The 24,969-nt window shown below is 46.6% G+C and overlaps 1 protein-coding gene across 2 annotated transcripts; it reads left to right on the forward strand.

Annotated features, from left to right (window-relative positions):
* The first annotated feature begins 1,023 nt into the window (after positions 1-1,023).
* LOC105047746 (kinesin-like protein KIN-8A) lies at positions 1,024-7,056 on the forward strand. Of its 2 annotated transcripts, none has more exons than XM_010926821.4 (7): positions 1,024-2,159; positions 2,857-3,130; positions 4,384-4,434; positions 4,526-4,618; positions 4,713-5,075; positions 5,805-6,488; positions 6,728-7,056. In XM_010926821.4, the coding sequence occupies exons 1-7, from the start codon at positions 1,303-1,305 to the stop codon at positions 6,818-6,820; spliced, it is 2,415 nt and encodes an 804-aa protein (XP_010925123.2). In that variant the 5' UTR covers positions 1,024-1,302; the 3' UTR covers positions 6,821-7,056. The 2 variants fall into 2 exon arrangements, with proteins under 2 accessions (XP_010925123.2, XP_010925114.1); XM_010926812.4 differs by having other exon boundaries at positions 6,795-7,056.
* The last annotated feature ends 17,913 nt before the right edge of the window (positions 7,057-24,969 follow it).

Here is a 24,969-nt window from a genome sequence, read left to right on the forward strand (position 1 = left end):
CTATGAAACAAGTTAAAGTGCAATGTGTATTTTATTGTAAATATGCTGCCTCTGGTGTCATCAGAGATTTGCATGCGTGCTAATTAACATGCATGAGCTGAAAGTTTGTTCAGCTAATACAGGTTAGTGTTTTAGGATGACATTCTTGTAAGGTATTAGGTCAAGCTGCTATTGTTGAACTAGTAGAACTGAAGGGTTAAAAAGAAAAATTAACCCGATTATTAGCCACTACCAACTGTTGCAAAATAAAAATATAAACCATGAGATGCGATCTATAAAATCAAAAATATCTGTAAATAATATACGTGCGTGCACGTGTGTATTATGCATTGACCGATTCCAATCAATAGTTACAGCAGCACAGTATCTTTTTGAGAAAATATAGTAGCATGATACTGTGTCTTGATTTCCAGCTGATTTGATGCATAGATAAGAAATCTCCCAATTAAACACAGGATATTTTGTTTGTAGATATCTTTTATATATACATACATACATACATACATACATACATACATACATATATATATATATATATATATATATATATATATATATATATATATATATATATATATATATATATATATATATATATATATATATATATATATATATATATATATTGTCACATGAAAAATAAATGTGGACAGGCCTCAATTTTCTGTTTGTAAAGACTATGTCCAGATGTCGGTCTGCTATTACCAATCCATGTCTGTTAAATTAACACATTAATATACGTGGCTAAGCCCCTGCTTTTCATGGGTTACGGTGAATTAGTGTTACCCAGCCCATTGCCAGCAGAACAAGTATCTTTTACATCAGCATAAAGCCGAGAAGACCAGATCCCATTCGCCCTTTTAGTTATTAGGGTTCACTGTGGCAAAATATATTATTTTAAAAAGAAGATTTTGAAATGCCTGGACCGTTAGAGCCTGACACCTGGTTTGGCCTTTCGACCGTTGCAGCCCTCTCCCAAATTTCAAAGTTCTCTCCCACCTCTCCTACCAGCCGTCCGTTCCCACCCCAATCAACGCCCTGGATGGATCCCTAAAGATCTTCCCCAAATCCATCTTCTCCTCCCGGCTACCGCACTTTGTTCTCTGCTACTGTTCGAAGAGGGTAAAAAAAAAAACCTATTCATTTCCTTCCAAGAAATCCATTTCCCTGGATCTCCACACAAAAATCTGAACCCTCCCACAAAAAAGATTGGATCTTGGTCTTGGAGCGTTCGATAATTCTTCAATCCCATGCCTGAATAGCCCGATTCTTCCACTTCCCCTCCTTGTTTGCGGGCAGAACATGCCGGTCTCCACCCGGTCGCAGATCTCCGTCAGCCGCGATGAAACAATCTCGGCAGACCACCGGTCCCGGCCGCCGCCACCACCGCCGTCCAATCAAGAACCGCCACTGCACCCAGCTCATGGTTCGGCCCTCCTCCGGAACCCGCACCATGGACTCAAGGAGAAGATGCGGGCCCTGACCCTCTTCTACGAGCAGCACAAGCAGCAATTAGCCTCCTCGAAGGACCAATCCGCCCGATCGGAGTCCCGGGTTTTGGCGACCCACCACCCAAGCGTGGAGCTCATCGACTTCAACCACAAGAAGAGAGAAGAAGAACAAGAAGGTGAAGAGAAGCAGAAGAAGGAAGCTGATGGAGGTGTAGACTTGGCGATGAAGGAAAATATTGTGATGCTAAGCCAACCGAAGGCCACGACGAATCCCGTTGTCTTCCCAAGAACTAACGCCAAGGAGAATCAAGAAGTGGATGGCTGTGACCGCATCACGGCGTACTCCTGCCCCAAGAAGTCTTCTGCGACAACGACAGCGATCAGGAAGCTCTCGATGGGGGGCTCTGGTGCGCAGTCCGAAGGGAGATTTGCGAGGAGCAAGGCTGGTGGGGAGCTGGGGGCGATTTCAGAGAATGGCCAGTCGGGGAGCCGGATACTTGTTTTTGTGAGGCTCCGGCCTATGGCGAAGAAGGAGAAGGAGGCCGGATCTCGGTGCTGCGTCAAGATCGTGAACAGAAAGGAAGTATACTTGACAGAGTTTGCATCGGAAACCGACTATCTCCGGCTGAAGAGGCTCCGAGGGCGCCATTTTTGCTTTGATGCCTCGTTTCCTGATCCTACTACGCAGCAAGAAGTTTATGCTACCACGTAAGAAGCGCTGGCTTTTTTTTTATAGTAGATATTGTGATGTCTCCACCAAGATCATGTTTTTTTTACTCTCTTTGCTTTTCTTGATGGTAATGGATTCCCCAAGATTTTCTTAAACCAACGCTTATGGATTAGGATTTGTCTTTGGGCTTGATTATTTCTGGAAAAAGGGTTGTTTGTTGTTATACAAACAATAAATTTCCTAATTAATCATAAACATCTTTTGAAAATTAGGAATTCTTTTTCTTCTCAAATTTGACCACTAAGGTCGTAAAATGTGTCTTTTTGGATCTAAGAATGTGGTTGACCTTTATATAGTAAAATCCAACATTTGTTAACCATCAATTACCGATGACTGAAATCCTTTCCCATATTCTGTTTTTCTCTCATGATCCCATCATGTCGACATTGTTCTACTAATATGCTCTCAATTTGTTTTCATTAGTACCTACTACTATGCATCTATGCTGCTGCGTTCCATTGCCCTCATGCAAATGACTGGTATTTCTTCTAATCAGACAAATATATTAAAATATCATGACATTTCGTTGCATACTTTTGATTTGATCCAAGTCTCAATATTGTTTAAATTTCAATTCAAAGAAAAATGCACTATTATACCACATACACTATTAACCTCCTCTACTAAATGCCGAGGTTTTGATGGAATGCTTTGTTTATGCTTGTATATTTGCAGAACAGCAGATCTTGTAGAGGGCGTGTTACAAGGGAGGAATGGGTCGGTTTTCTGCTACGGGGCAACAGGAGCTGGCAAAACATACACAATGTTGGGAACAGTAGAGAACCCGGGGGTGATGGTGCTGGCCATCAAGGACCTCTTCTCTAAAATAAGGCAAAGGAGCTATGATGGAAACCACTCAGTCCAACTTTCTTATCTTGAAGTCTACAATGAGACTGTTAGAGATTTGTTGTCTCCTGGCAGACCTCTGGTTCTCAGAGAAGATAAACAGGTAAGCTTCTACTGTTTACCTCGTAGTAAGCTGGATGTAGTGCAACTGTCAGTTTTGCTCTTAATCAACATTTTTTTGAAGCTCATTTATTTATGTTGGTTCTTTCAATTCATGAAATGAGAGTAATTTTCTTGAAAAAAGCATGGAAAAGAGGGGTCTAATCACTGTCAGTTTTGCTCTCCATCAAAATTTTTTGGAAGCTCATCTATTTATATTGATTCTTTCAATTCATGAAATGAAAGTAATTTTCTTGGAATAAGCATGGAAAAGAGAAGTCTAATCTCAGAATTCATTCACTATCTCATGACCTATATTTTGTAGTTTTAGTGATTCCTAAGGTTAAGTTCGACAAATTCTTCATTTTGCTCTATATGTTGTTGGTTGCTTTGAGTCTCAGTTTGTTTGTTGAAACATCTTGCTCCTTTCGCAGCATGTGTTCTCGCAGCACATCATGTGACTAGTTGAACTATTACCTGACTGAGGAGATACTAAGGCGATCATTTTGAATGCATATGTATGGAACTGGCATCTAATGGTAGTTTGGTCCATTTCTCTTTTCTTCCTTGCCACCTAATAAATGTAATAGAAAATGGTTATGCATTTTCTTTGAAAGCTTCATTTGTAATCTCATGCTTGAGTGAGAGACGCTTCATCAAACAGTTACGAGTTTTAGAGGGGAAAAAAAAGAAAACAGTTTTTGTTCTTATTAAAATGCAACAACCAGTATTATTTTGTTCTGATCCTGAATGAAGATTTTGACATTTTTTTTCCTGAAAGATAATTGTTGTCTGTTATCATGCTGTTCGCTTTAAATGTAGAGAGATTGTTTTCTCTTCCAAAATATGCGGTCCATAATTCAAAAAGTTAACTTGCTCTTATAAAGAATAGATTGAGACTTTTTTTCTGTTCTTTTCAAAGTCATCTTTCTTGTTCTCTCTCTTTTTTTTTCTCAATGTCTAGGTGGAATTTCTGTTCTTGCTATATGCTTCAAAATTTGAATTGCTCTTATTTGACTGAAATAAGATGGAAGCTGCTGAAATTTCTTATTCAACATGGCTTCTTGTACATTGATGTGATGTCAGATAAAATGGAAAGTGCAATACTAGGTAACTAGGTTGGCTGTTTTATGAGAACAAGTGCACATACTTTGCTGCACTTTCACCCATTTAGCTTAGGTGATGCATTACGTTCTTGATCTTTTATTTTAGTTCATGAGCTAAAAGAGCAGAAAATCTGGTTTGCAAATATTTCAGGGAATTGTAGCTGCTGGACTTACTCAGTACAGAGCTTACTCAACAGATGAAGTAATATTCTTCTTCAGTATTTTATTTTCTCAGAAGCTAACTTCAATATAACAAAGCTTACAGAAGATAGTGCTGTTTATCTCTCTCATAGGTTATGGCCTTGCTTCAGCAAGGCAATCAAAACAGAACCACTGAACCAACTCGAGTCAACGAGACCTCTTCCAGGTCTCATGCAATATTGCAGGTAGTTTTCTTTGTAATTCTCTGTTTTTCCATTTGCTTTCCTCAAATATCAAACTCAATATTGATTATGTCAATTGATCTTTTACCCATTGCAGGTTGTTGCCGAATATAGAGTCAAAGAATCAGGCAATGTTGTATCCCGAGTGGGGAAGCTCTCGCTCATTGATTTAGCTGGATCAGAGAGAGCTCTGGCGACAGACCAACGAACTCAGAGATCAATTGAAGGAGCCAACATTAACCGCTCCCTCCTTGCTTTAAGCAGTTGCATCAATGCTCTTGTGGAGGGAAAGAAGCACATCCCCTATCGCAATTCCAAGCTCACCCAGCTACTCAAGGACTCACTAGGAGGGTCATGCAACACTGTTATGATTGCAAATATAAGCCCAAGCAATCTCTCATTTGGTGAGACACAAAACACTCTTCACTGGGCGGACCGTGCTAAGGAGATAAAGACGAAGGTTTGCCGCTCTGAGATCTCTGACTAAAGCCTTGAAAGCCAGTCACGTAGTGTCATTTTGAAGTAACTTACAAACACAATCCCAGTTCATGATAGTCCGAATTGTTTGATAATAAAACATGGAATCAATTAAGCTATAGACTTTCCTGTTATCGTTCAAGTAAGAAATTATACTAACACTTTAAATTGCAACGGATACAAGGCCCATTAAATTTCTTAATGCTATACCTTTCCACGTAAGTGTCCAAAGAAATTGTAACTTTATCCTCTCTTTTTTTCCCCAATGTGTTAATAAGTTAACATGCTTAGACGACAGGCAATGTATGTAATTGAGTATCTATATTCAAATCTATTTTACCTTAACTATAATTCCTTGCTAGTACCAACCAATTGATCCAGGCATTATTTAGAATATCCATGTTGCAATAACTTATTACATGTTTTAGCCGAATTTTAAATGAAAGGCAATTTTGGATTGCAAATTATTGAAAACAACAGCAAGCTGCATCTTTTTGCTCAAATTATGTTTTCTCATATGTTTGCATCTCACTGAAATTCCTAATTATTTACTATTGGCATTACAAATGTGTGTCCAGGTTTGAACAATTTGTTACATCATCCTTCTTTCTATTTTGCAAAGTCTTAAAGCCTTAAAGGACATGCAAAACTTCACTGAAATTCAAACTTGCAGGTGGAACCCAAACTGATTTTTTAAAAAAACATTTTTCAGGCTTGCAATGCAAATGAGGAAGTAATACAGGTGCCAGAATCTGAAACAGAACAGGCAAAACTACTCCTGGAGTTGCACAAGGAGAACAGTGACCTCAGACAGCAGTTGGTGCGCCACCAACAAAAGCTACTCACTGTCCAAGCTCAATCACTTGCAGCAAACTCCTTGCCAGTCCCCCCCGCCATTTCCTCCCCTCTTCTCTCTCCACCACGTTCGACTCAACGAAAAGTCAAGCGCTCCATCTTAACTGGGAACTGCTTCAGCACGCCTGAGTCAAAGAAGAAATCGACCACGGATGATGCAGTAGTCCAGGAGCTAAAGAAAACGGTAAAAAATTTGGAGGCTGAGATTGCGAGGCTCAAAAAGGAGCATATGTTGCAGATCAAGCAGAAGGATGATTTCATCCGTGAACTGATAACTAAAAATGGTTTATTGCCTTTGGAAGAAGTAGGGGAGAAGAGGGTCGTCACGAGAGCTACCTTGCGTAAGGGAGCAAGAGCAGCAACAGAAGGGGAGTTGAAGAGCCCGAGTCACCGGTTTGTATCCCCTGTGCCGACTGCTAAGAAGCGCAGCTTCTGGGATATAACAACTGGTAACAGCCCATCAGTTCTTGCGGCTAATGGTAGAAAGACTAGAAGCCATGTTGCTGCTGAAACCCCTCCAGCTCCTTCCATGCTACTTCAGGTATAGATTCCAGTGCTCTGTAGATGTATCTCCTAGTATAAGGAGAAAAGTAAGGGCTCACATTTTGTGTAATACATTAGATGCCCATGTGTAAGAACAGTAACTGCTGTCAATAATGGCTGTTGGTACACATGGAGAATCTTTTGTATTGTACACCAACTGTTTTGTTCTCCTTGAAGTTGGAGTCTGCCCATTCTCCTTATTTACTTCTGTATGTGAGTATTCTCCTACTGATGCAGCTTGCATATCAATGTTTCTGGTTTGTGTTCTTGTTGGGGCCTCATATTGCAAATCACTTCCTTTCAGCCGGGCTTCGCTCGTCGGAGACCTGATCGTTCCAAGCATTGACACAATAAAGAGGAGAAAGAGATGCAGGGGAAAGAGAGGTCTTTTCTTTTCTTGTTTGTCACATGCCTCGTGTAGTTTGTCAGGGTGATCATTTCTTGCTTTTCCACACCATATCTGAACCTTGTTCCTTATTGTTCTTTGTTTTTCAGTGTATTTAACCTAGATTCGTCAAGATGTAATGAATTCATTTCATCAGGAAAGGCTCAAAATTCTTTTGGCATGACTGCACTTTGCTTGTCTATATAATTTTTTATTTTTCTTGAAGAGATGCACAGATCAAATGTGCAGAAGCAAAAGAGACAATCTCACTCTCTGTTATCTGCTGCCGACCAGAAAGAATCACATTTAGTTATTGGAGTCCTCCACTTTTTTTATTAGTATTATATATTTTCTCAGTTGTCATGAATGCTTTTGGTGGTCATTTCATGCTTTCTCTAGCCCACTCTATGTTTACCTCTTTTCTGTTGAAGGTAAGATGTTTACTGACTTATAAGCCATGACATTACAGTTACACCATGCTTGTATCAGAACCTTCGGAACATAATGAGTTTTTACTTTTTATCTCATGCTAAGAAACCAAAATTCTGATTTGCATTTATCCTTCAATTTTATATTTTGATATTTATATGCAGCATTATCATCAAAAAAAAAATAAAAAAAGTAGATCTTTACATGCAACATGGGCAAAAGTGATTTGAGAGAAAATCATGGGTGGGAAAATCATTGACTTAAATTTTTTATAACATGCTGTATTTTTGTCCGCTTTTTTCTTCTCCATGATGAGAGCTTTGATCTTTCTGGATAACTTAATGGTGATGCAGATATTCAAATTTTCAAAATTGTCTCAAAAAGAATTGTAATGGAACATCTACCTTTTATGGTGCAGAAATTCAGGAATTGTATTTTTTTTAGTGCAAGAGCTCCTACAACCGTTTTATATCAAAATAAGAAGACAACATGGTTACAGAGTTTAGATTCTATCTAGTTCTTGGAGTACTGCCATTCTGCCTAACACTAAAACCAACATATAAAGATCGTCATATTAGCGCTGCTACATGAAATCTCTGCCATCATATATTCCTACCCGGCTTTTCTGCCTTCAAGTTCCTCATTTTTTCCCACTTAGGTTTCATAGATTTTTTCTGTCTAGCTAATTCTCATAGGTTGTAACACTTGTGACATCCACTCTTTCTTCTTCAAGTTCTTACATTTGTGATTTATGGCAATAAAGTTGAATCGATTCGGAGGAAAAAGAGTTTTGTTGGGGTAATCGGACCTGCTCTCTCTGATTCACGGGTCGGCCACCTGAATATGTGTCGGTGTTTTGTGGAGAATCATCAAAGCCAGATCGCTGAATGAGTTCTGGTTCAACTATGATATCTACAAGGCTCATCATCTGACTTTCTATCTGCACCAAGAACATGGACGTCCGACTATTAGTCGGTACACCGACAGACGTCGGTAATTCCCAATCGACTTCTCTGATGGATTCAAGTCAACCATAACGACTCGATCGACTTCATAACCGATGGTCAGTTGGTATATCAGAGTCATCAATCGATAGTCAGTTGGTATATTAAAAGCATTGATATACAGTCGGTACGCCCACATCGCCGACATACAGTTGGTATATCAGAAACCACCAATGTAAAAAGTGCGTAACGGCTAATTATCATGATTATTAGTGGACATTAACTGTCTATTCCATGATCACATAATATCGGGATAAGCAGGACCCCACGTGCCAACCGTTATAGACAGTTACACCCAAATTGTCTATAAAAAAGAGAGGTAAAGAAACAGCAAGAGTGAGATACTTCTAGGCTAATATTCTGCCAAAATCTACTTTCAATTATTCTGTTCACCACTCTCCATTGACTTAGGCATCGGAGGGTCCCTGCCGGATACAACTTCGATCGGTGTGGACTTGTTTTGCAGGTTGCTCATCGTCGGACTCAAGCATACTCAGGAATTGGCCGCAACAAGTTTCATCAAACTAGTGCATCCTTAGGAGGGCAATTCGGAGTAAGAAGTTCGAATTCTCTTATTGGATATGTTTTCCGGGCTAGGAAGTTGGAATTATTTGGCAGTGCAAATTTCAATTAGTGTGACAATAATCCCGTATCAAAACTAATAATGGACACTAACCAGTCCTCATAAAGGCAGGCATGTGATTTATCTTGTATTGCTTACACGTGATGCATTATTTGTCATAACTTATGTCCCTCAAATGACTAACAGACTTGAGAGACTGTGATATCAATGTCGGTAAGGAAAAGTTAATCCATTTAGTCTGCTTCATTATTTGATCAAATAAATTCCATTTTTACTAATTTTTCTCGCTAATCTTATTCTCTCTTGTTTCTTCAAATTCACCATCCATCATAATCTTCAGAATACTGTCAAGAAGTTAAACAACCAGTATAGAACGATCTATACAAAGAAGTCATCCTCCTATCACACATAACAAGCTTGTTTTAGAGGAAAAGTGTGTTGAGTTCATTTGTTTTGGATTGATTTCCACATGGTTGGGAAACTGTTGGGGAATACCGACCGACCCCATTCATGCCGACTCATCGTCGGGCCGACCGACCGACGGCTACCGATCGACCGACGGCTATCGACCGACCGACGGCTATCGACCGACCGAGGATACGTCGGTCGGGTGGACCTTTTCCGCTTTCCCAACCGACTGCACTATAGAGCCCGATGCCCGACTCCCGCAACGTGCCCGACTGACTGTCGGAGGGGTCCAAATTTCCATCCGACACCCCTCAGCTGGCCACCGACCTATGGTCGGTCGGCTTCTCCAATCGCCGTACTACTGCCAGAGACTGTCAGTCCTGACAACAGCATGCGGCACTGCCGCCTAGGGGCATTATCCCCCCTAAGGCATGGGTCAACCCTGGCGATTTGACAGCCCCACGGTGATTTGACACATTTACGGCGACTCTGACAGTTTCCAGTGAGTTGACAATTCTTCAATTGTTCGCACCATTAATGACAGCGCCATACCACGCTCCACTATATATATCGGGGAAGGCAACAGTGCTAGAGGTCCCTTCGAAACTCTGGGGCTTGCCCTCTCTCTCTCTCTCTCTCTTTCCCTCTCTCATTGAGCTCCTTGTTTTCTTCTCACTGTTGCCTAGTGTCCTCTCTGACTTGACCGTCGGAGGATCCCCGCCGGAGCCACCTCCGGTCAGTGTGGACTTTCTTTTGTAGGTGCTCGTTCCCGACGACCAGGCGACGAGGGGATTGGCCGCAACAGATTGGCGCGCCAGGTAGGGGCAAGATCTTAGTGCTTCGTTGACAGCACTAGGGATTGTAACCCCCACAGAATTTAAGATGACAAAGACAAGAGCTCAGCGATCGAGGGTCACCGGATCGGCGAGACGCTCTTCCCGTCGAGAAGAGGCCTCTCCTCCACCCTCCGCGGTGGAACCCAGCTCTCCACATCCCGCGGTGACCATCGAGGTGCAAATCGCAGCGATCGTGCGGCAGATGACCGTGCTGACGGACGCGGTCAAGAGCCTCCAGCAACAGCCGGTCCGGCAGCCGCCTTTACCGGTCGGGCAACCGATGATGCGTCCGATGCCCTCCAGGAGCAGCCGCCGACACCCACATCGGTCTCCATCACCTCCGCAGGAGCGCCTACTACAGCGCTCCCACAAAGAGGAGGAGGGGCGGCCGTGGCGCGACGCCCACCGGTCCCGACGGCATTCTCCCTCCCAGCTAGAACGAGCAAGGAAGGAGAAACGCCCACGAACGCCATCCGCCTCTCTCTCGGACTCTTCCGGAGACTCCACTCCTGGGGTTTTCCAGCACCGATGGACGGACGACTACGAACGCAGGTTCGAAGAAATCGACCGTCGACTCGCACAGCTGCAGGTGGACGAGCAGAAGTCTTCAAACGACGTCGACTTCCAGACCGCCCAACCTCTCTCCCGACTCATCCTCGACGAATCGATCCCCAGTCGGTTCAAGATGCCGCATGTGGAGCCTTACGACGGCTCCACCGACCCAATCGACTACCTGGAGAGCTACAAAGCTCTCATGACGATTCAAGGGGCAACCGACGCTCTCTTTTGCATCGGCTTCCCCGTCACGCTCCGCAAAGCCGCCAGGGCATGGTACTCCGATCTTCGATCGAGAAGTATCCACTCCTTCGGACAGCTCGAGCACTCTTTCGTGGCTCACTTCAGCACCAGCCGGAAGCCGCCGCGAATGTCGGACAGCCTTTTCTTCCTCAAACAGGAAGAAAACGAGATGCTCCGACACTTCGTGACGCGATTCAACGCGGCCACGCTTGAGGCCCGGGACCTCAATGAAGACATGGCTATCTCGACCATGAAATGGGGGCTGAGGGCGTCCCGGTTCACTTATTCCCTAGATAAGACCCTTCCCCGGACGTATGCCTAACTATTGGAGCGCGCGTACAAGTATATGCGCGCGGACGAAGGAGCCTCCGACCGGTGCTTGACCGAATTCAAGGGTCCGAAGGAGAAGCGAAGAAAGGGTCGGGACCCCACCGAACCTAGCGGGCCCCCGACCGATGGTCGGATCTCACCCCCGCGACGAAACCAGAGGTCGCCCCGACGACAGACCCCAAGGCCGACACGCCTCAGGTATGACTCCTACACTCCTCTCTCTGCTCCCAGTGCGCAGATTTTGATGGAGATCGAGGGGGAAGAGTACCTGCGACGGCCTCTGCCTCTAAAGGCAAAAGGCCTCGACCGACGGAAGTACTGTCGATTCCACCGGGGCCACGGCCACAATACCGAGCAATGCATCCAACTTAAGGATGAGATCGAAGCTCTCATCCGTCGAGGGTATCTCGATAAATTTCGGAGGAACCCGCCGACTCAATCAGTTGCCGACCGACGACCCCAGTGGACTGAAGAAGCGACGACTAATCAGCCAACGGCCGGGGTCATCAATATGATTTCCAAACGACTGGGCCCGGGGACGTCTGCTGAAGGGGAGCCGACGAAGAGGCTGTGCCCGGACGACGTAATTACCTTTACGGAAGAAGACGTTCGGGGCATCCAAACTCTCCATGACAACGCTGTTGTTGTCTCGGCGACAATAGCGAACTATGATGTAAAAATTTTTTTTGTAGATAATGAAAGTTCAACGAATGTTTTGTTTTATTCGACTTTCTCCCGGATGCGACTATCAACCGACCGACTCAAGAGGGTCTCTACGCCCTTGTTGGGCTTCGTCGGGAACGCCGTCACGATGGAAGGAGAGGTTACCCTGCCCGTGACAGTCGGCACCGAACTACGACAAAGCACGATCCACTTGATTTTTGTGGTTGTCCAAGTGCCTTCGGCTTACAACGTCATACTTGGAAGACCCGGACTAAACGCCCTCAAGGCGGTTGTCTCGACGTACCATCTTCTGGTTTGGTTTCCAACCAAAAATGGAGTCGGAGAGATGCACGGAGACCAACAGCTAGCTCGTCGATGCTTCCAGATCTCCGCTCAAAGCGACGAGTTGAAGGGCTCCCTAACGATCGACAAACTAGACCAACGGAAGGAGGAAGAGCGGGGCTCATCGGTCGAACAGCTCGTTCCAATCCCGATAGCAGAGAGCCCCGACCGAAAGGTATGGGTCGGGTCTCAACTACCCGACCCAGAACGACAATGGTTGGCGGAGCTGCTGAAGGCCAATGCCGACATATTTGCTTGGTCGGCAGTAGATATGTCGGGCATCCCTTCGGAAACGATAACGCACCGACTCAACATCGACCCGACGATGAGGCCGGTGAGGCAGAAGAAAAGGTCTTTTGCTCCTGAAAGATAGAAGGCCATCGACGAAGAAGTGGACAAGCTGCTCGAGGCGGGCTTCATCAGAGAAACTACATATCCCGATTGGCTCGTCAATATTGTCATGGTGAAGAAAGCCAACGAGAAGTGGAGGATTTGTATCGACTACACCGACTTGAATCGGGCCTGTCCGAAGGACAGCTTTTCACTTCCAAAGATCGACCAGCTGGTGGATGCGACGTCCGGATTTCGACTGCTCAGCTTCATGGACGCCTTCGTCGGGTACAATCAGATTCGGATGGCGTCCGAAGACGAGGAGCACACTGCCTTCGTGACCCCCAAGGGCCTCTACTGCTACCGAGTAATACCCTTCGGGCTGAAGAATGCCGGTGCCACCTACCAATGACTTGTCTACAAGGTCTTCAAAGACCAGATTGGGCGCAACATAGAAGTATATGTCGACGACATGCTGGTGAAAAGTGCGCAGATTCCAGATCATGTCCGGGATCTCGAAGAAACCTTCCGCACTCTACGACGACACCGGATGAAGCTGAACCCGACTAAGTGCGCCTTCGGAGTAACCTCGGAGAAGTTTCTCGGGTTCCTCGTCTCGCAATAGGGAATCGAGGCCAACCCTGAGAAAATCAAGGCCATCATCGACGTGCGCCACCCGAACACCAAGAAGGAAGTCTAGCAGTTGAATAGAAAAATCATCGCTCTCAGCCGGTTCATCTCTCGATTGGCTGAAAGGTGCCTCCCATTCTTCAAGACTCTGAGGCAGGCGAAGGGCTTCTCTTGGTCAAATGAGTGCCGACGAGCCTTCGAGGATCTGAAGAGGTACTTAGCTTCCCCACCGTTGCTTGTGAAGCCGGACGTCGGGGAGACATTATATCTCTATTTGGCCACCTCCCCCGAGGTGGTCAGTTCGGTGCTCGTCAGAGAAACGAGAGCCGGACCCATCAACCTATCTACTATACCAGCAAAGTGCTCCGCGGCGCCGAAGCTCGATATTCGGAGACAGAAAAGATGATTTTCGCCCTGATCGTCTCCGCACAGCGACTCCGCCCATACTTCCATGCGCATGCCATTGTGGTTCTCACCAACCAGCCCCTGAGGGCGATATTGCGCCGACCTGACACATCGGGATGACTGGCATTGTGGGCGATGAAGCTCAGCGAGTTCGACATACAGTACCGACCACGACCTATCTTAAAGGCCTAGATCCTGGCCGACTTCATCGCAGAATGCCCGACGGCCGACCGAGGGTCGGAAGACGTGGACCCCGGGCGAGATGCGGCCTCCAAGCCTGACTCGGTCTCCACCTGGGTATTGCACATCGACGGAGCTTCAAACGCTCAAGGGAGCGGGGCTGGGTTCCTGCTCACCAACTCGGATGGGGTAGTCACCGAGTACGCCCTCCGATTCGACTTCAAGGCCTCCAATAACCAGGCCGAGTATGAAGCGCTCCTCGCCGGCTTGAGGATGGCAAGGGAACTTGGGATCGACAGCCTCAGGGCATTCTCTGATTCTCAGCTGGTCGTGAGGCAGGTCAAAGGCGAATTCGAGGCGCGAGATCCAGCTATGGCAAAATATCTCCAGAAAGTAAAGGATCTCGCGACGCACCTCGGGTATTTTGAAATCTCCCACATCCCCAGATTGGAGAACGCCCGGGCCGATGCACTCTCCAGGCTGGCGACCTCGATTTTCGACTCTTTGGGTCGGACGTTCGTGGAGAATCTCGAGCAGTCGAGCATCAACAAGGTCGAGGAGGTGCTACAACTGACGGCCGAACCAAGCTGGATGGATCCGATTATTCGGTACTTGACCGACGGGATCAGCCCTGAAGATTTCGCAGAGGCCAGGCGGCTCCGATGGTCGGCCTCCCAATATGTGATCATGGATGGCCGACTCTACAAAAGGTCGTTCTCCCTTCCCTTGCTCAGGTGCTTGGGACCGACCGACGCAGATTACGCACTCAGGGAAGTGCACGAAGGGATCTGCGGGAGTCACTTGGGGGGCAAATCCTTAGCCTACAAGGTCCTGCGGCAGGGTTACTACTGGCCCACCATGAGGAAGGATGCGGCTGAGTTGGTCCGAAAGTGTGAATCATGCCAGAAGTATGCCAACGTACAACACCGACCAGCCAGCCAAATAACTCCTATTGTCGCCCCATGGCCTTTCGCCCAGTGGGAGATCGACATCCTTGGTTTTTTTCCTCCGACATCAGACCAGAGGAAGTTCATAGTCGTCGCCATCGACTACTTCACCAAGTGGGTGGAGGCCGAGCCCCTGGCGCAGATTACCGAGCGGAGGATGGAGGACTTCGTCCAAAAGTCCATCATTTTCAGGTTCGGATTGCCGCATACCATTATCACCGACAACGGGCGACAGTTCGACAACCAGGACTTCAGAGACTTCTGCGCGAAGTTTCACATCATGCACCGACTGACTTCAGTCGGGCACCCACAGTCCAATGACGAAGTCGAGGTGACCAACCGGACCATACTACACGGGCTCAAAACCTGACTGAATGAAGTCAAAGGCCTCTGGGTCGACGAGCTGAGCTCCGTTCTGTGGGCTTACCGAACGACCCCCCGCGTTCCGACCGGAGAGTCGCCTTTCAGTTTGGCCTATGGGACGGAGGCGATGATACCACTCGAGATTGGGCTGCCATCTACCAGGGTCGAGCAGTATCAAGAGCCGAACAACTCTGATTGCCGTAGAGCCGACCTAGACCTCCTCCCCGAACTACGGAACGAGGCTCAACTTCGCATGGCTTCATACCGACAGAGGGTAGCCCGATATTACAACACCAAGGTCAAACCAAAGCTCTTCAGGCTTGGGGACCTAGTCCTAAGAAAGGCAGAGGTCTCGAAGCCTCTAGACCAAGGGAAACTAGCTCCAAACTGGGAGGGGCCCTACATGGTAGCAGATACCTATGGGCCAAGGGCTTACCGACTGGAAACTCTGGATGGGAAATCCATTCCCCGGACCTGGAACGCTGACAACCTGAAGTTGTATCACCAATGAACTTTGTACCTGTTCATTCGGAATACAAATCTAGTTTCAAATTTCAGAGTCTTAACTCTTCGACTGATGATCGGTGCTCGCCAAGAAGGACGAGTCCCGACGCCCCGACTCGGACTTAATGTCCACATGGGACTATCGGCTCGATCGCCGACGGTGTATCGAACGCTCACAAGGGCCGAACCGCCCACGGCAATGGGAGTTAACACTCCTTCTACGGTCGAACTTTCGGACCAAATGATCGGCTAACTTGCCGACTGAGCCCCGACCAAAGAAAGGCTTAACGCCTGCACGACCACCATCGCGACTCACCGACCGAGCTACGGCCGGTCGAAGGATATTCGGCTTACCACCGTCTATCACACGACGAGACTATTGTCGCATTCATGACTCACCGACCGAGCTACAGTCGGCCGGAAGATATTCGGCTTGCCACCGTATATCATGCGGCGCAGTATAAGTACCCGACACAAGGGTATCAGGATCCGACTTATCATCGTTTTCCCGACTAAACGCGTTGGACGACATCTGACTGAATGCGTTGAAAGAGACCCGACTGCCAAGTCTTATCCGACGGTCGGTCGACTTTCGACTCAACGAACACGCTCGACTCACAACCGGGCGAAGGATGCCCGACTTGAGCCCTCGACCATCGGAGGGCTGATCCAAAGTCGGGACTTGCTCTGCCTTCGTGACGGCATGCATTACCGAACGTCCTAACTGATCTATTGGGCTAGCGACTTATGTGTTCAAATGCATTCCACAACACATGAAAAAAGAAAAACATGCGGAAGAGAAAAGTTCAAGTCCAAAACTTTGACTTTGATTTCATTGAGGATCAAGACAAGTTTACAAACTGGGCAGAAGCCCGACTACAAGTATGATAAGCTGAAGCAAAAAGAAAAAGGTCAAAACCGACTAGTCCTCAGAGTCGGCCTCTTCCACTGGATGACGGCCGGGGACAGTCGGCGAACCCGCTCGAGCTTCGGCAGTCGGGGCCGCTTGATCTTCGGTGGCTTGCTCTGCGTCTTCTTCGGCTTCTGCCCTGGTGGTGAGGCCTTCCGACGTTGGGTCGGCCGTCTCCTCCGCAACTGGGGCCTCAGACTCCGACAGAACAATGCTGCTGAGATTAAGCTCCAGATACAGGCTTCGAATGGCTTTCCGAGCATCCTTGTACCCGACCCGATACGAAAGGAAGCCGCTCTCCAGGAGCTCTTCTCGGTACTCTTCCGAGTCGCGGAAGTCTTCAACAGCCCGACCCATGGCCTCCTTCTCCGACTCTGCTTTTGCCTTCGCAATGTCTACGTCGGCCTGTGCGATGGATAGACCTTCCTCGACCTTAGCAAGATTTTCGAGACTTACTCGGAGCTGCTTGCGGTCGGCCTCCAGCTCCTTGGCGAAGCTGTCCCGCTCGTGCTGAAGCCGACGGACGATCCGAGACTTCTTCTTCGCGTCGTCCCGGGTCGACTGCAGCTCCGACTCCGACATCGCCAAGGCGACCGTGAGTCGGGAGACCTCCTCCGTGAGTCGGGAGACCTCCCCTTCAAGTCGGCCCTCCCGTTCAACCGACTGGCGCAACTGGTCAACCAGAATGACCCTGTCGGCTTCAGCAGCCGCGACCTTGTCTCTCCAAGCCGCGCGCATGTCGCCGAACTTTCGATATCTGGCCTCTCGCTCGGATATGTTGTAGACCAGCTGCACAAAACAAAGTTGACCGTTAAGGGACCGAGCTTACGGAAACTATGTTGAAAATGAAGAAGAGAGAAACTTACCCGGATCATCATCGGGTAGAATGAAGACAGCATGTCGGATACACGCTGGTTCTTCATCACCTCGATGTCGGCGGGAAGAAGGAGCACCTGGCACAGTCTCCTGGCCAAGTCGTGGTTGGCCAGGCCCGACACGCCTTCGGAGAGTGAGAAGTCGGTCGACCCTCTGCCACCGGCCGACCTTCCTTCGTCGCCCAACGCCATGGGGGCCTTCCCTCGGCCCGACATCCAGGCCCTGACGTCTGAGAAGGACGGCAGGCTCGAGCCCGACCGAGTGTCGACCGAGGGCGCGGCAGCAGCGGGCGCGGGTCGCTCGGGCTCGTGCGCCTCCTCCCGATCCTCCTCTACCGGCTGAGCAGCCGGTGCGCCATCGACCGACTCATCGACCGCCCTCCTGTCGGACGAGGCTGCACCCTCGCCCGACGGTCCCTCGGACGGGACCTCGATGAGCACTGTCGGTGCCGACAGTGCGATGACTGGCTCCGCCCCTGACCCAGTCGGTTCGCTCGGCGAGGCTACGTGGGGCCTCTTGGGAGGCCGCGACGGCCCGGCCCCTTGTGCCGGCCTCTTCCGAACGGCGTACTGGCGTACATCGGCTGCCGTCAGTCTCGACCTCGGCGGCATATCTGCAAACGACGACAGACGGTCAGCACCATAAAGAAAAGACGAAAAGAAAAAGGGAAGAAAAATGAAAAACTGACCTAAGCGAGGGACCGGGCTGAGGCCGACGTCGTACAGGGCCTGCTCAGTGACGAGCTCCCTCTGCTTCGGCACCGAGATGTCTTTCAGCCGGTGGAAGTCTTCCCGATCTTCGGCTTCCACCCGACTGTTCTCGTTCGGTTCGGTTTGGAGATTCCCCCAACGGGCAGGGAACTCCCAAGGAGTGGAAGAAGATGCGAAAAAGAACTGGTTCTTCCATCCGTAAATAGACGACGGAAGACCAGTGATGAAAGAAAGCCCCTTCCGAGGATTGAAGTACCACCATCCTCGGACTTTAGGGTGGGGTCGGAGGACAAAGAAGGCTCAGAAGAGGGAGATCCGAGGGTCAGTCGGCAAAAGCCGACACAAAAGAGCAAAACTGACTATTAGCCGAACTGAGTTCGGTGCGAGTTGCGCCGGGCACAGCCCGTAATAGTCAAGCACGTTTCGGACGAACTTCGGGATCGGAAAGCGAAGACCGGCCCGGAGGTTCTCAATGTAGAAGGCCACCTGGCCCTCAGGCGGGCTATTAACCCGACCGTCGGCATCAGGGGCGAACAGCCGAAACTGCCCCGGGATGCAATATTGCTCCCGAAGCCGATCGACGTTCGGCCCCGAAAGTGAAGAGACCTCTACCTCCGGGGTCGACCGAGGGTCGTCAGTCGGCTCTCCTGACCGACCTCCTCGTGGGGATGTTCTAGCCATGGAGTAAGACAAAAGACAAAAAAAGAAGAAGAAGGAGTAGACTGCGAGGAGGCCAAGGAGAAGACGGTGAAAATGGTGATGGCCCTTAGAAGGAGAAGAGAGAAAGCGGAGTACCTGGAATAGGAGACTATGCGGGCAGAGTCTCGACAGCAAAGTGAGGGGGGTAAAAACCTGAATATGGGCGACCCCGTATATATAGTAACCTCCGACGGTCGAGATAGAGGCACGACCAACGAGGAACTCCCAGATCGCACCACGTGGCATCGTCCGGGCCGTCCGTCGGCCCGACGGTTCGACGCACCCATCCTCAGATCAAGCCGCGTTACCTCCATCCGCTCCAACGGACCCGTCCCAATGGCCACACGCCACGTGGCACAGAGGCCGTGACGTTTCGTATCCCCGAAGGGGCGGCGGGAACGATGGTTTTCCTTCCCGATGGGACGAGACGTCTGGCGCCGACGGGACAGGACGTCTGACACCGACAGGACGTCTGACGCCAGCAGATCGCCCGACATTCATGAGGCGCATGTCGTCATGTCCCCCCACGGTACAGTCGTCATATTAGCCCACAGGACGGTCGGAACTTGACATGCTGGTAATCCACTCCTTTTTCACCCGACGCTACTGTCCAAACAAAGACATTGGCCAGCGCGCCGTCCGACTCAGGAGTGGAGTGGGGCAACTATTGGGGAATACCAACCAACCCCATTCATGCCGACTCATCGTCGGACCGATCGACCGACGGCTACCGATCGACCGACGGCTATCGGCCGACCGACGGATATCAACCGACCGAGGATACGTCGGTCGGGCGGATCTTTTCCGCTTTCCCAACCAACTGCACTATGGAGCCCGATGCCCGACTCCCGCGACGTGCTCGACTGACTGTCGGAGGGGCCCAAATTTCCACCTGACGCCCCTCAGCTGGCCGCCGACCTATGGTCGGTCGGCTTCTCCAATCGCCGTACTACTGCCAGAGACTGTCAGTCCTGACAACAGCATGCGGCACTGCCGCCTAGGGGCATTATCCCCCCTAAGGCATGGGTCAACCCTGGCGATTTGACAGCCCCACAGTGATTTGACACATTTACGGCGACTCTGACAGTCACCAGGGAGTTGACAATTCTTCAATTGTCCGCGCCATTAATGACGGCGCCATACCACGCTCCACTATTTATATCGGGGAAGGCAACAGTGCTAGAGGTCCCTTCGGTAATTTTCAATTGACTTCTCTGATGGATTCAAGTCAACCATAACGACTCGATCGACTTCATAACCAATGGTCAGTTGGTATATCAGAGTCATCAATCGATAGTCAGTTGGTATATTAAAAGCATTGATATACAGTGGGTACGCCCACATCACCGATATACAGTTGGTATATCAGAAACCACCAATGTAAAAAGTGCGTAACGGCTAATTATCATGATTATTAGTGGACATTAACTGTCCATTCCATGATCACATAATGTCGGGATAAGCAGGACCCCACGTGCCAACCGTTATAGACAGTTACACCCAAATTGTCTATAAAAAAGAGAGGTAAAGGAACAGCAAGAATGAGATACTTCTAGGCTAATATTCTGCCAAAATCTATTTTCAATTATTCTGTTCATCACTCTCCATTGACTTAGGCATCGGAGGGTTCCTGCCGGATACAACTCCGATCGGTGTGGACTTGTTTTGCAGGTTGCTCGTCGTCGGACTCAAGCATACTCAGGAATTGGCCGCAACAAGTTTCATCGAACTAGTGCATCCTTAGGAGGGCAATTCGGAGTAAGAAGTTCGAATTCTCTTGTTGGATATGTTTTCCGGGCTAGGAAGTTGGAATTATTTGGCAGTGCAAATTTCAATTAGTGTGACAATAATCCCGTATCAAAACTAATAATGGACACTAACCAGTCCTCATAAAGGCAGGCATGTGATTTATCTTGTATTGCTTACACGTGATGCATTATTTGTCATAACTTATGTCCCTCAAATGACTAACAGACTTGAGAGACTGTGATATCAATGTCGGTAAGGAAAAGTTAATCCATTTATTCTGCTTCATTATTTGATCAAATAAATTCCATGTTTACTAATTTTTCTCGCTAATCTTATTCTCTCTTGTTTCTTCAAATTCACCATCAATCATAATCTTCAGAATACTGTCAAGAAGTTAAACAACCAGTATAGAACGATCTATACAAAGAAGTCATCCTCCTATCACACATAACAAGCTTGTTTTAGAGGAAAAGTGTGTTGAGTTCATTTGTTTTGGATTGATTTCCACATGGTTGGGGAACCTAAATATTATTTTCCGAACACCACACCATTTCTAGGTTACTAAGAACGTAGAGTGGTACAGGTGTCAAGGATCAGTTTCCCTAGAACTCGTCTATCATTGGCCACAGCAATAGAAATGTTGAATTAGTGGGTGCCTAGGGGTGATCTCAGGCAGCATCGCTCGTCCAACTGACCAAATCCATTACCAGACTAACTTGCATTCAGCTCTTCCTTTTTTTTTTTTTTGGCGCAGCGGGGGTTGTGGGGGGCGGCGGTGGGGTGTGAATTAGTGGAATGTCTGGAATCTTGATATAGGTGTGTACTGTTTTTTGCTTCATTGCAGTAATCCATCTACCAAAAGGAGCTGAGCTCTGTGAATGAAGACACCTTGGTATCTCCCATATAAAGATTTTCAGTACTCTAGTCTCAACTGTATGAAATTAAAACCTTCCAGTGCTGCATCCTTATAAGCCAATTAAAGACTCTCTGTGTCCTTCCTCTCCCTCGAATCTTGGCTTTTTCCCTTTTTTTTTTTTTTTTTTCTTTCTTATAAAACATTGAATGTCGGCATTTAATCATCAATTAGGTCATCTAAAAATCCTGGCATTGCAATACGTTTGTCCATTTCGAATTAAATATGGTTTAAATTCTGGTATAAAAGAGAGTTTCCTCATCGTGCTTTGCAATGGCAACTTTGGTCATGATAGAGAAATTTAGGAGTAGGAACCAACTGGGTGTTTCAAGAGACAACCAACTGCTAAGCTGTGATTTAAAAGCATCCCATATAGAGCTATTTATTGTGCCAGTTAGGATGTTAAATTCTCTTTTGTACCCTTTTTTTCCTTTGTTTTGCCCTTTTTGGGCTCATTAACCTTGAGTCGACCCCACAGACACCACTATCAAAGAGACAAATGCCAGCTATAATTTTCATGTTTTCAAGAACTTGTTGTTTAATTCATTGATTTTTTTCTTTATTTTCGTAAGTGAAAATGTGGCAGGTTACCATATTTATTGGAGACTTGTAACAAGAGATAGGTGGTTAGTCCAAAAGTTAGAAGAAGCCGTAGCCAAGACACATGGGTTTTGCTTTGGATTGACTAAGTTGGAGATTTTAGACTTTTTATACGGATTTATACTTGAAGAAGGATTGACTTTTTTATACTTGAAAAAGGACTCGACCGAGCCTAGAGCATCATTTCTCTCTGCAAACGTTATTTGATCTTAATACACGAGTCGATTCAACTTAGCGTTAGAATGAGGCCAATTTAGAAAAGAATAAAAAATTGTTAAATGAGGCAATCCAAGGTTTCAAGTTTTGAGCACCCATGCAATAATTCGTTAGTGTCTGCACATTATTTAACGTAGTACGTGTTAACTCGTAATGTAGGACAGTCAGGAACAAGCGAGTGTCTGCAGATTCTGCCCCTGCGTCTGTGTCTATTCCGTGTCATTGTGTGTGCAAAATTTGGACCATCGCTTACCATAAAAGCTGTTGTCCATCCTATTTTAAACACTGATATTTATTCACTAAAGCATATCAAGAGATCCATTACTCTTTAACCGACGTAGTTTGCATATGCTTCCCTTTGATAATAGAGTAGCGATCTAACACATGTACTTATTTCAAAATTCTACTCTCTGAAAGAAAAATGAAGAATTCTAAATCAACTTCTGATATGACATGAATTAGACTAACTGTTTACACTAACACTGTTTTATTTTAAACTCAAAGACTGATGTTTAAGGCTTGAAGTAGTTTTGAGCTTGCCAGTTTTTTGTTTCCAAACCTAAACATGTGCACAACATCGAACCAGCATGCAATTTGCAAATATATGATCATACCAGATGGTGTATCTGATAACTCTATACACATGTAAGGAGTTTGAGAGCACACTTGTTGCTTGATGGCTTGAGCTTGGTCCATATACGTTAGTTTGAGTATAGACTAAGCTATAAAACCAATTTGGCCTACAATATCTTATCTGCGTCCTCGTAGATAAAGAAAAATCCCACTCAATTTGAACTAGAGTCACAAACTTGGAGAATGATGCAATTTTTATTTTAATTTGAAAGGAACCTACGAAATACTGCTTCATATAAAGATCTCGAGGAAGGTTTAGAAAAGAGTCTCACGAAGAGAGGATTTGCTATAATAGTATAGATAATGAATGAATCTCATGCTACCATACATCCTTAATAAGAATGATTTTTGTTGAAGTGTGAAGATCAACAACATACAGTTCTAATTTTTATACTGTTGTAGCACTGTTCATTGTTATACGTAAACAAATCATGCGAAATTATACAAATAAAAATATAGATTCCGAGGTTGCAACCTTGTATTTAAGAGAGAGTTCTCAATTTGAATGTTGAGAAGGGTTCTTGATGCAACGAGGCAATGTACATAGAGCCAGATGTAATCTCTCCCTCTCTCTATAGAGAAAAATCTAATCTCTCTCGGCTAGCCAAAGAATTCGAGATTACAAACGTTCTTCTGCCTCCTAGCTTCACCCCGGTCAAGAATTAGGATCTAAGAACTTAAGGATCCTTTATAGGAGGTCGTGCCCGCATTTTATCGTTATAGGACACAAAGGTACACAGTCATGATAGCTCGGATAATAGCGATAATAATAAACTAATTATGGGCCAACATAGCAAAAGCGGCAAAAGGCCCCAAAGTGGTTCCATGTTCCAAACTTTAGCTTTGAGCCCTTTGAACGACAGTATGAATAAATCCCACGTCTGATAATTCCAAAGGCTCCCTCAACGAGGTCACAATCCGTCCAGATTTTCATGTCCCAGCTGTAACCTACACTCTCTGAAATCTCTCTCTCTCTCTCTGCTTTGCTTTGCATGCCTTGGGATGGCAAATCTGACCAACAGTCCAAACCCTCTCTCTCTCTCTCTGCTTTGCTTTGCTTTGCTTTGCTTTGCATGCCTTGGGATGGCAAATCTGACCAACAGTCCAAATTCCCAGAGACCAAATTTCAACACATCTTTCCCTGTCCACGTAGGGCCTGGTACCCGACCACTGTCCACTTAAAATGTTTGGCTTAGAGCACCCACCACTGTCACACAAGTGACAGGATATTCCGCTCGCAAGCTACAGATGGGTTCGCACCGTCCTGGTTAGAATTGATTGGTCACATCTATGGTGATGTGAGGATGATGGGCTTGGACGGAGATACTTCGCGGTAGTGATTTTTGTGATAATTGGAATCACTTAATAATGCAAGTTTTAGATGGTTTGATATGATTTATTCATGACGGATTAATTTAATTTAGTGGAATGGAGGAAATATCACAATGATTTGCATCAGCGATGAGCTTCTAATGAAAGCGGCAGGAGGGTAGTATGCTTTCATGAGGATCCATACCACACATCGATCTAGGCCAGTTGTCAGCAATATGTCGAAGCTAAGTACTTAGTATCTATCAGGTGGGGCCTGCCACGCAAGGCCTTGTGCATAAACCAAGGCAAAGGTCTTCGCATATAATTCCCCAGGCTTAATTAATTATATTGAAGAAAAATTTTATGCTAAGCCTCAAAATAAAGGCAAATCTACTGCTAGATTTTGTCCTCGTTACATGAGAAAGTGGTTCTATTACTTGATAAAAATCTCTTGATTTGTAAGGTAAAGTATCCATTACCTTATAGAAGTTTGCTCTGATGGAAAATTGTTTAGAACGAAGATATATAAAGATTTGTATTTTAGTTTTCTGTACATTTGGCAATTGCCATTATACCGCACAGGTTGGTCACTTTTTTGCTAAATGGATGCATGTGTCCATATTGTTAATCAAACAACAAAGATAGCAAGGTTGAAGAGAGCCTGGTTGGAATCTTTGGCCGGAAGACTTGTGCAATGTTACTACGCATTGCTCATATTCCGGATC

Source organism: Elaeis guineensis, chromosome 2 (assembly GCF_000442705.2).
Source record: "Elaeis guineensis isolate ETL-2024a chromosome 2, EG11, whole genome shotgun sequence".
Lineage (NCBI taxonomy): Eukaryota > Viridiplantae > Streptophyta > Magnoliopsida > Arecales > Arecaceae > Elaeis > Elaeis guineensis.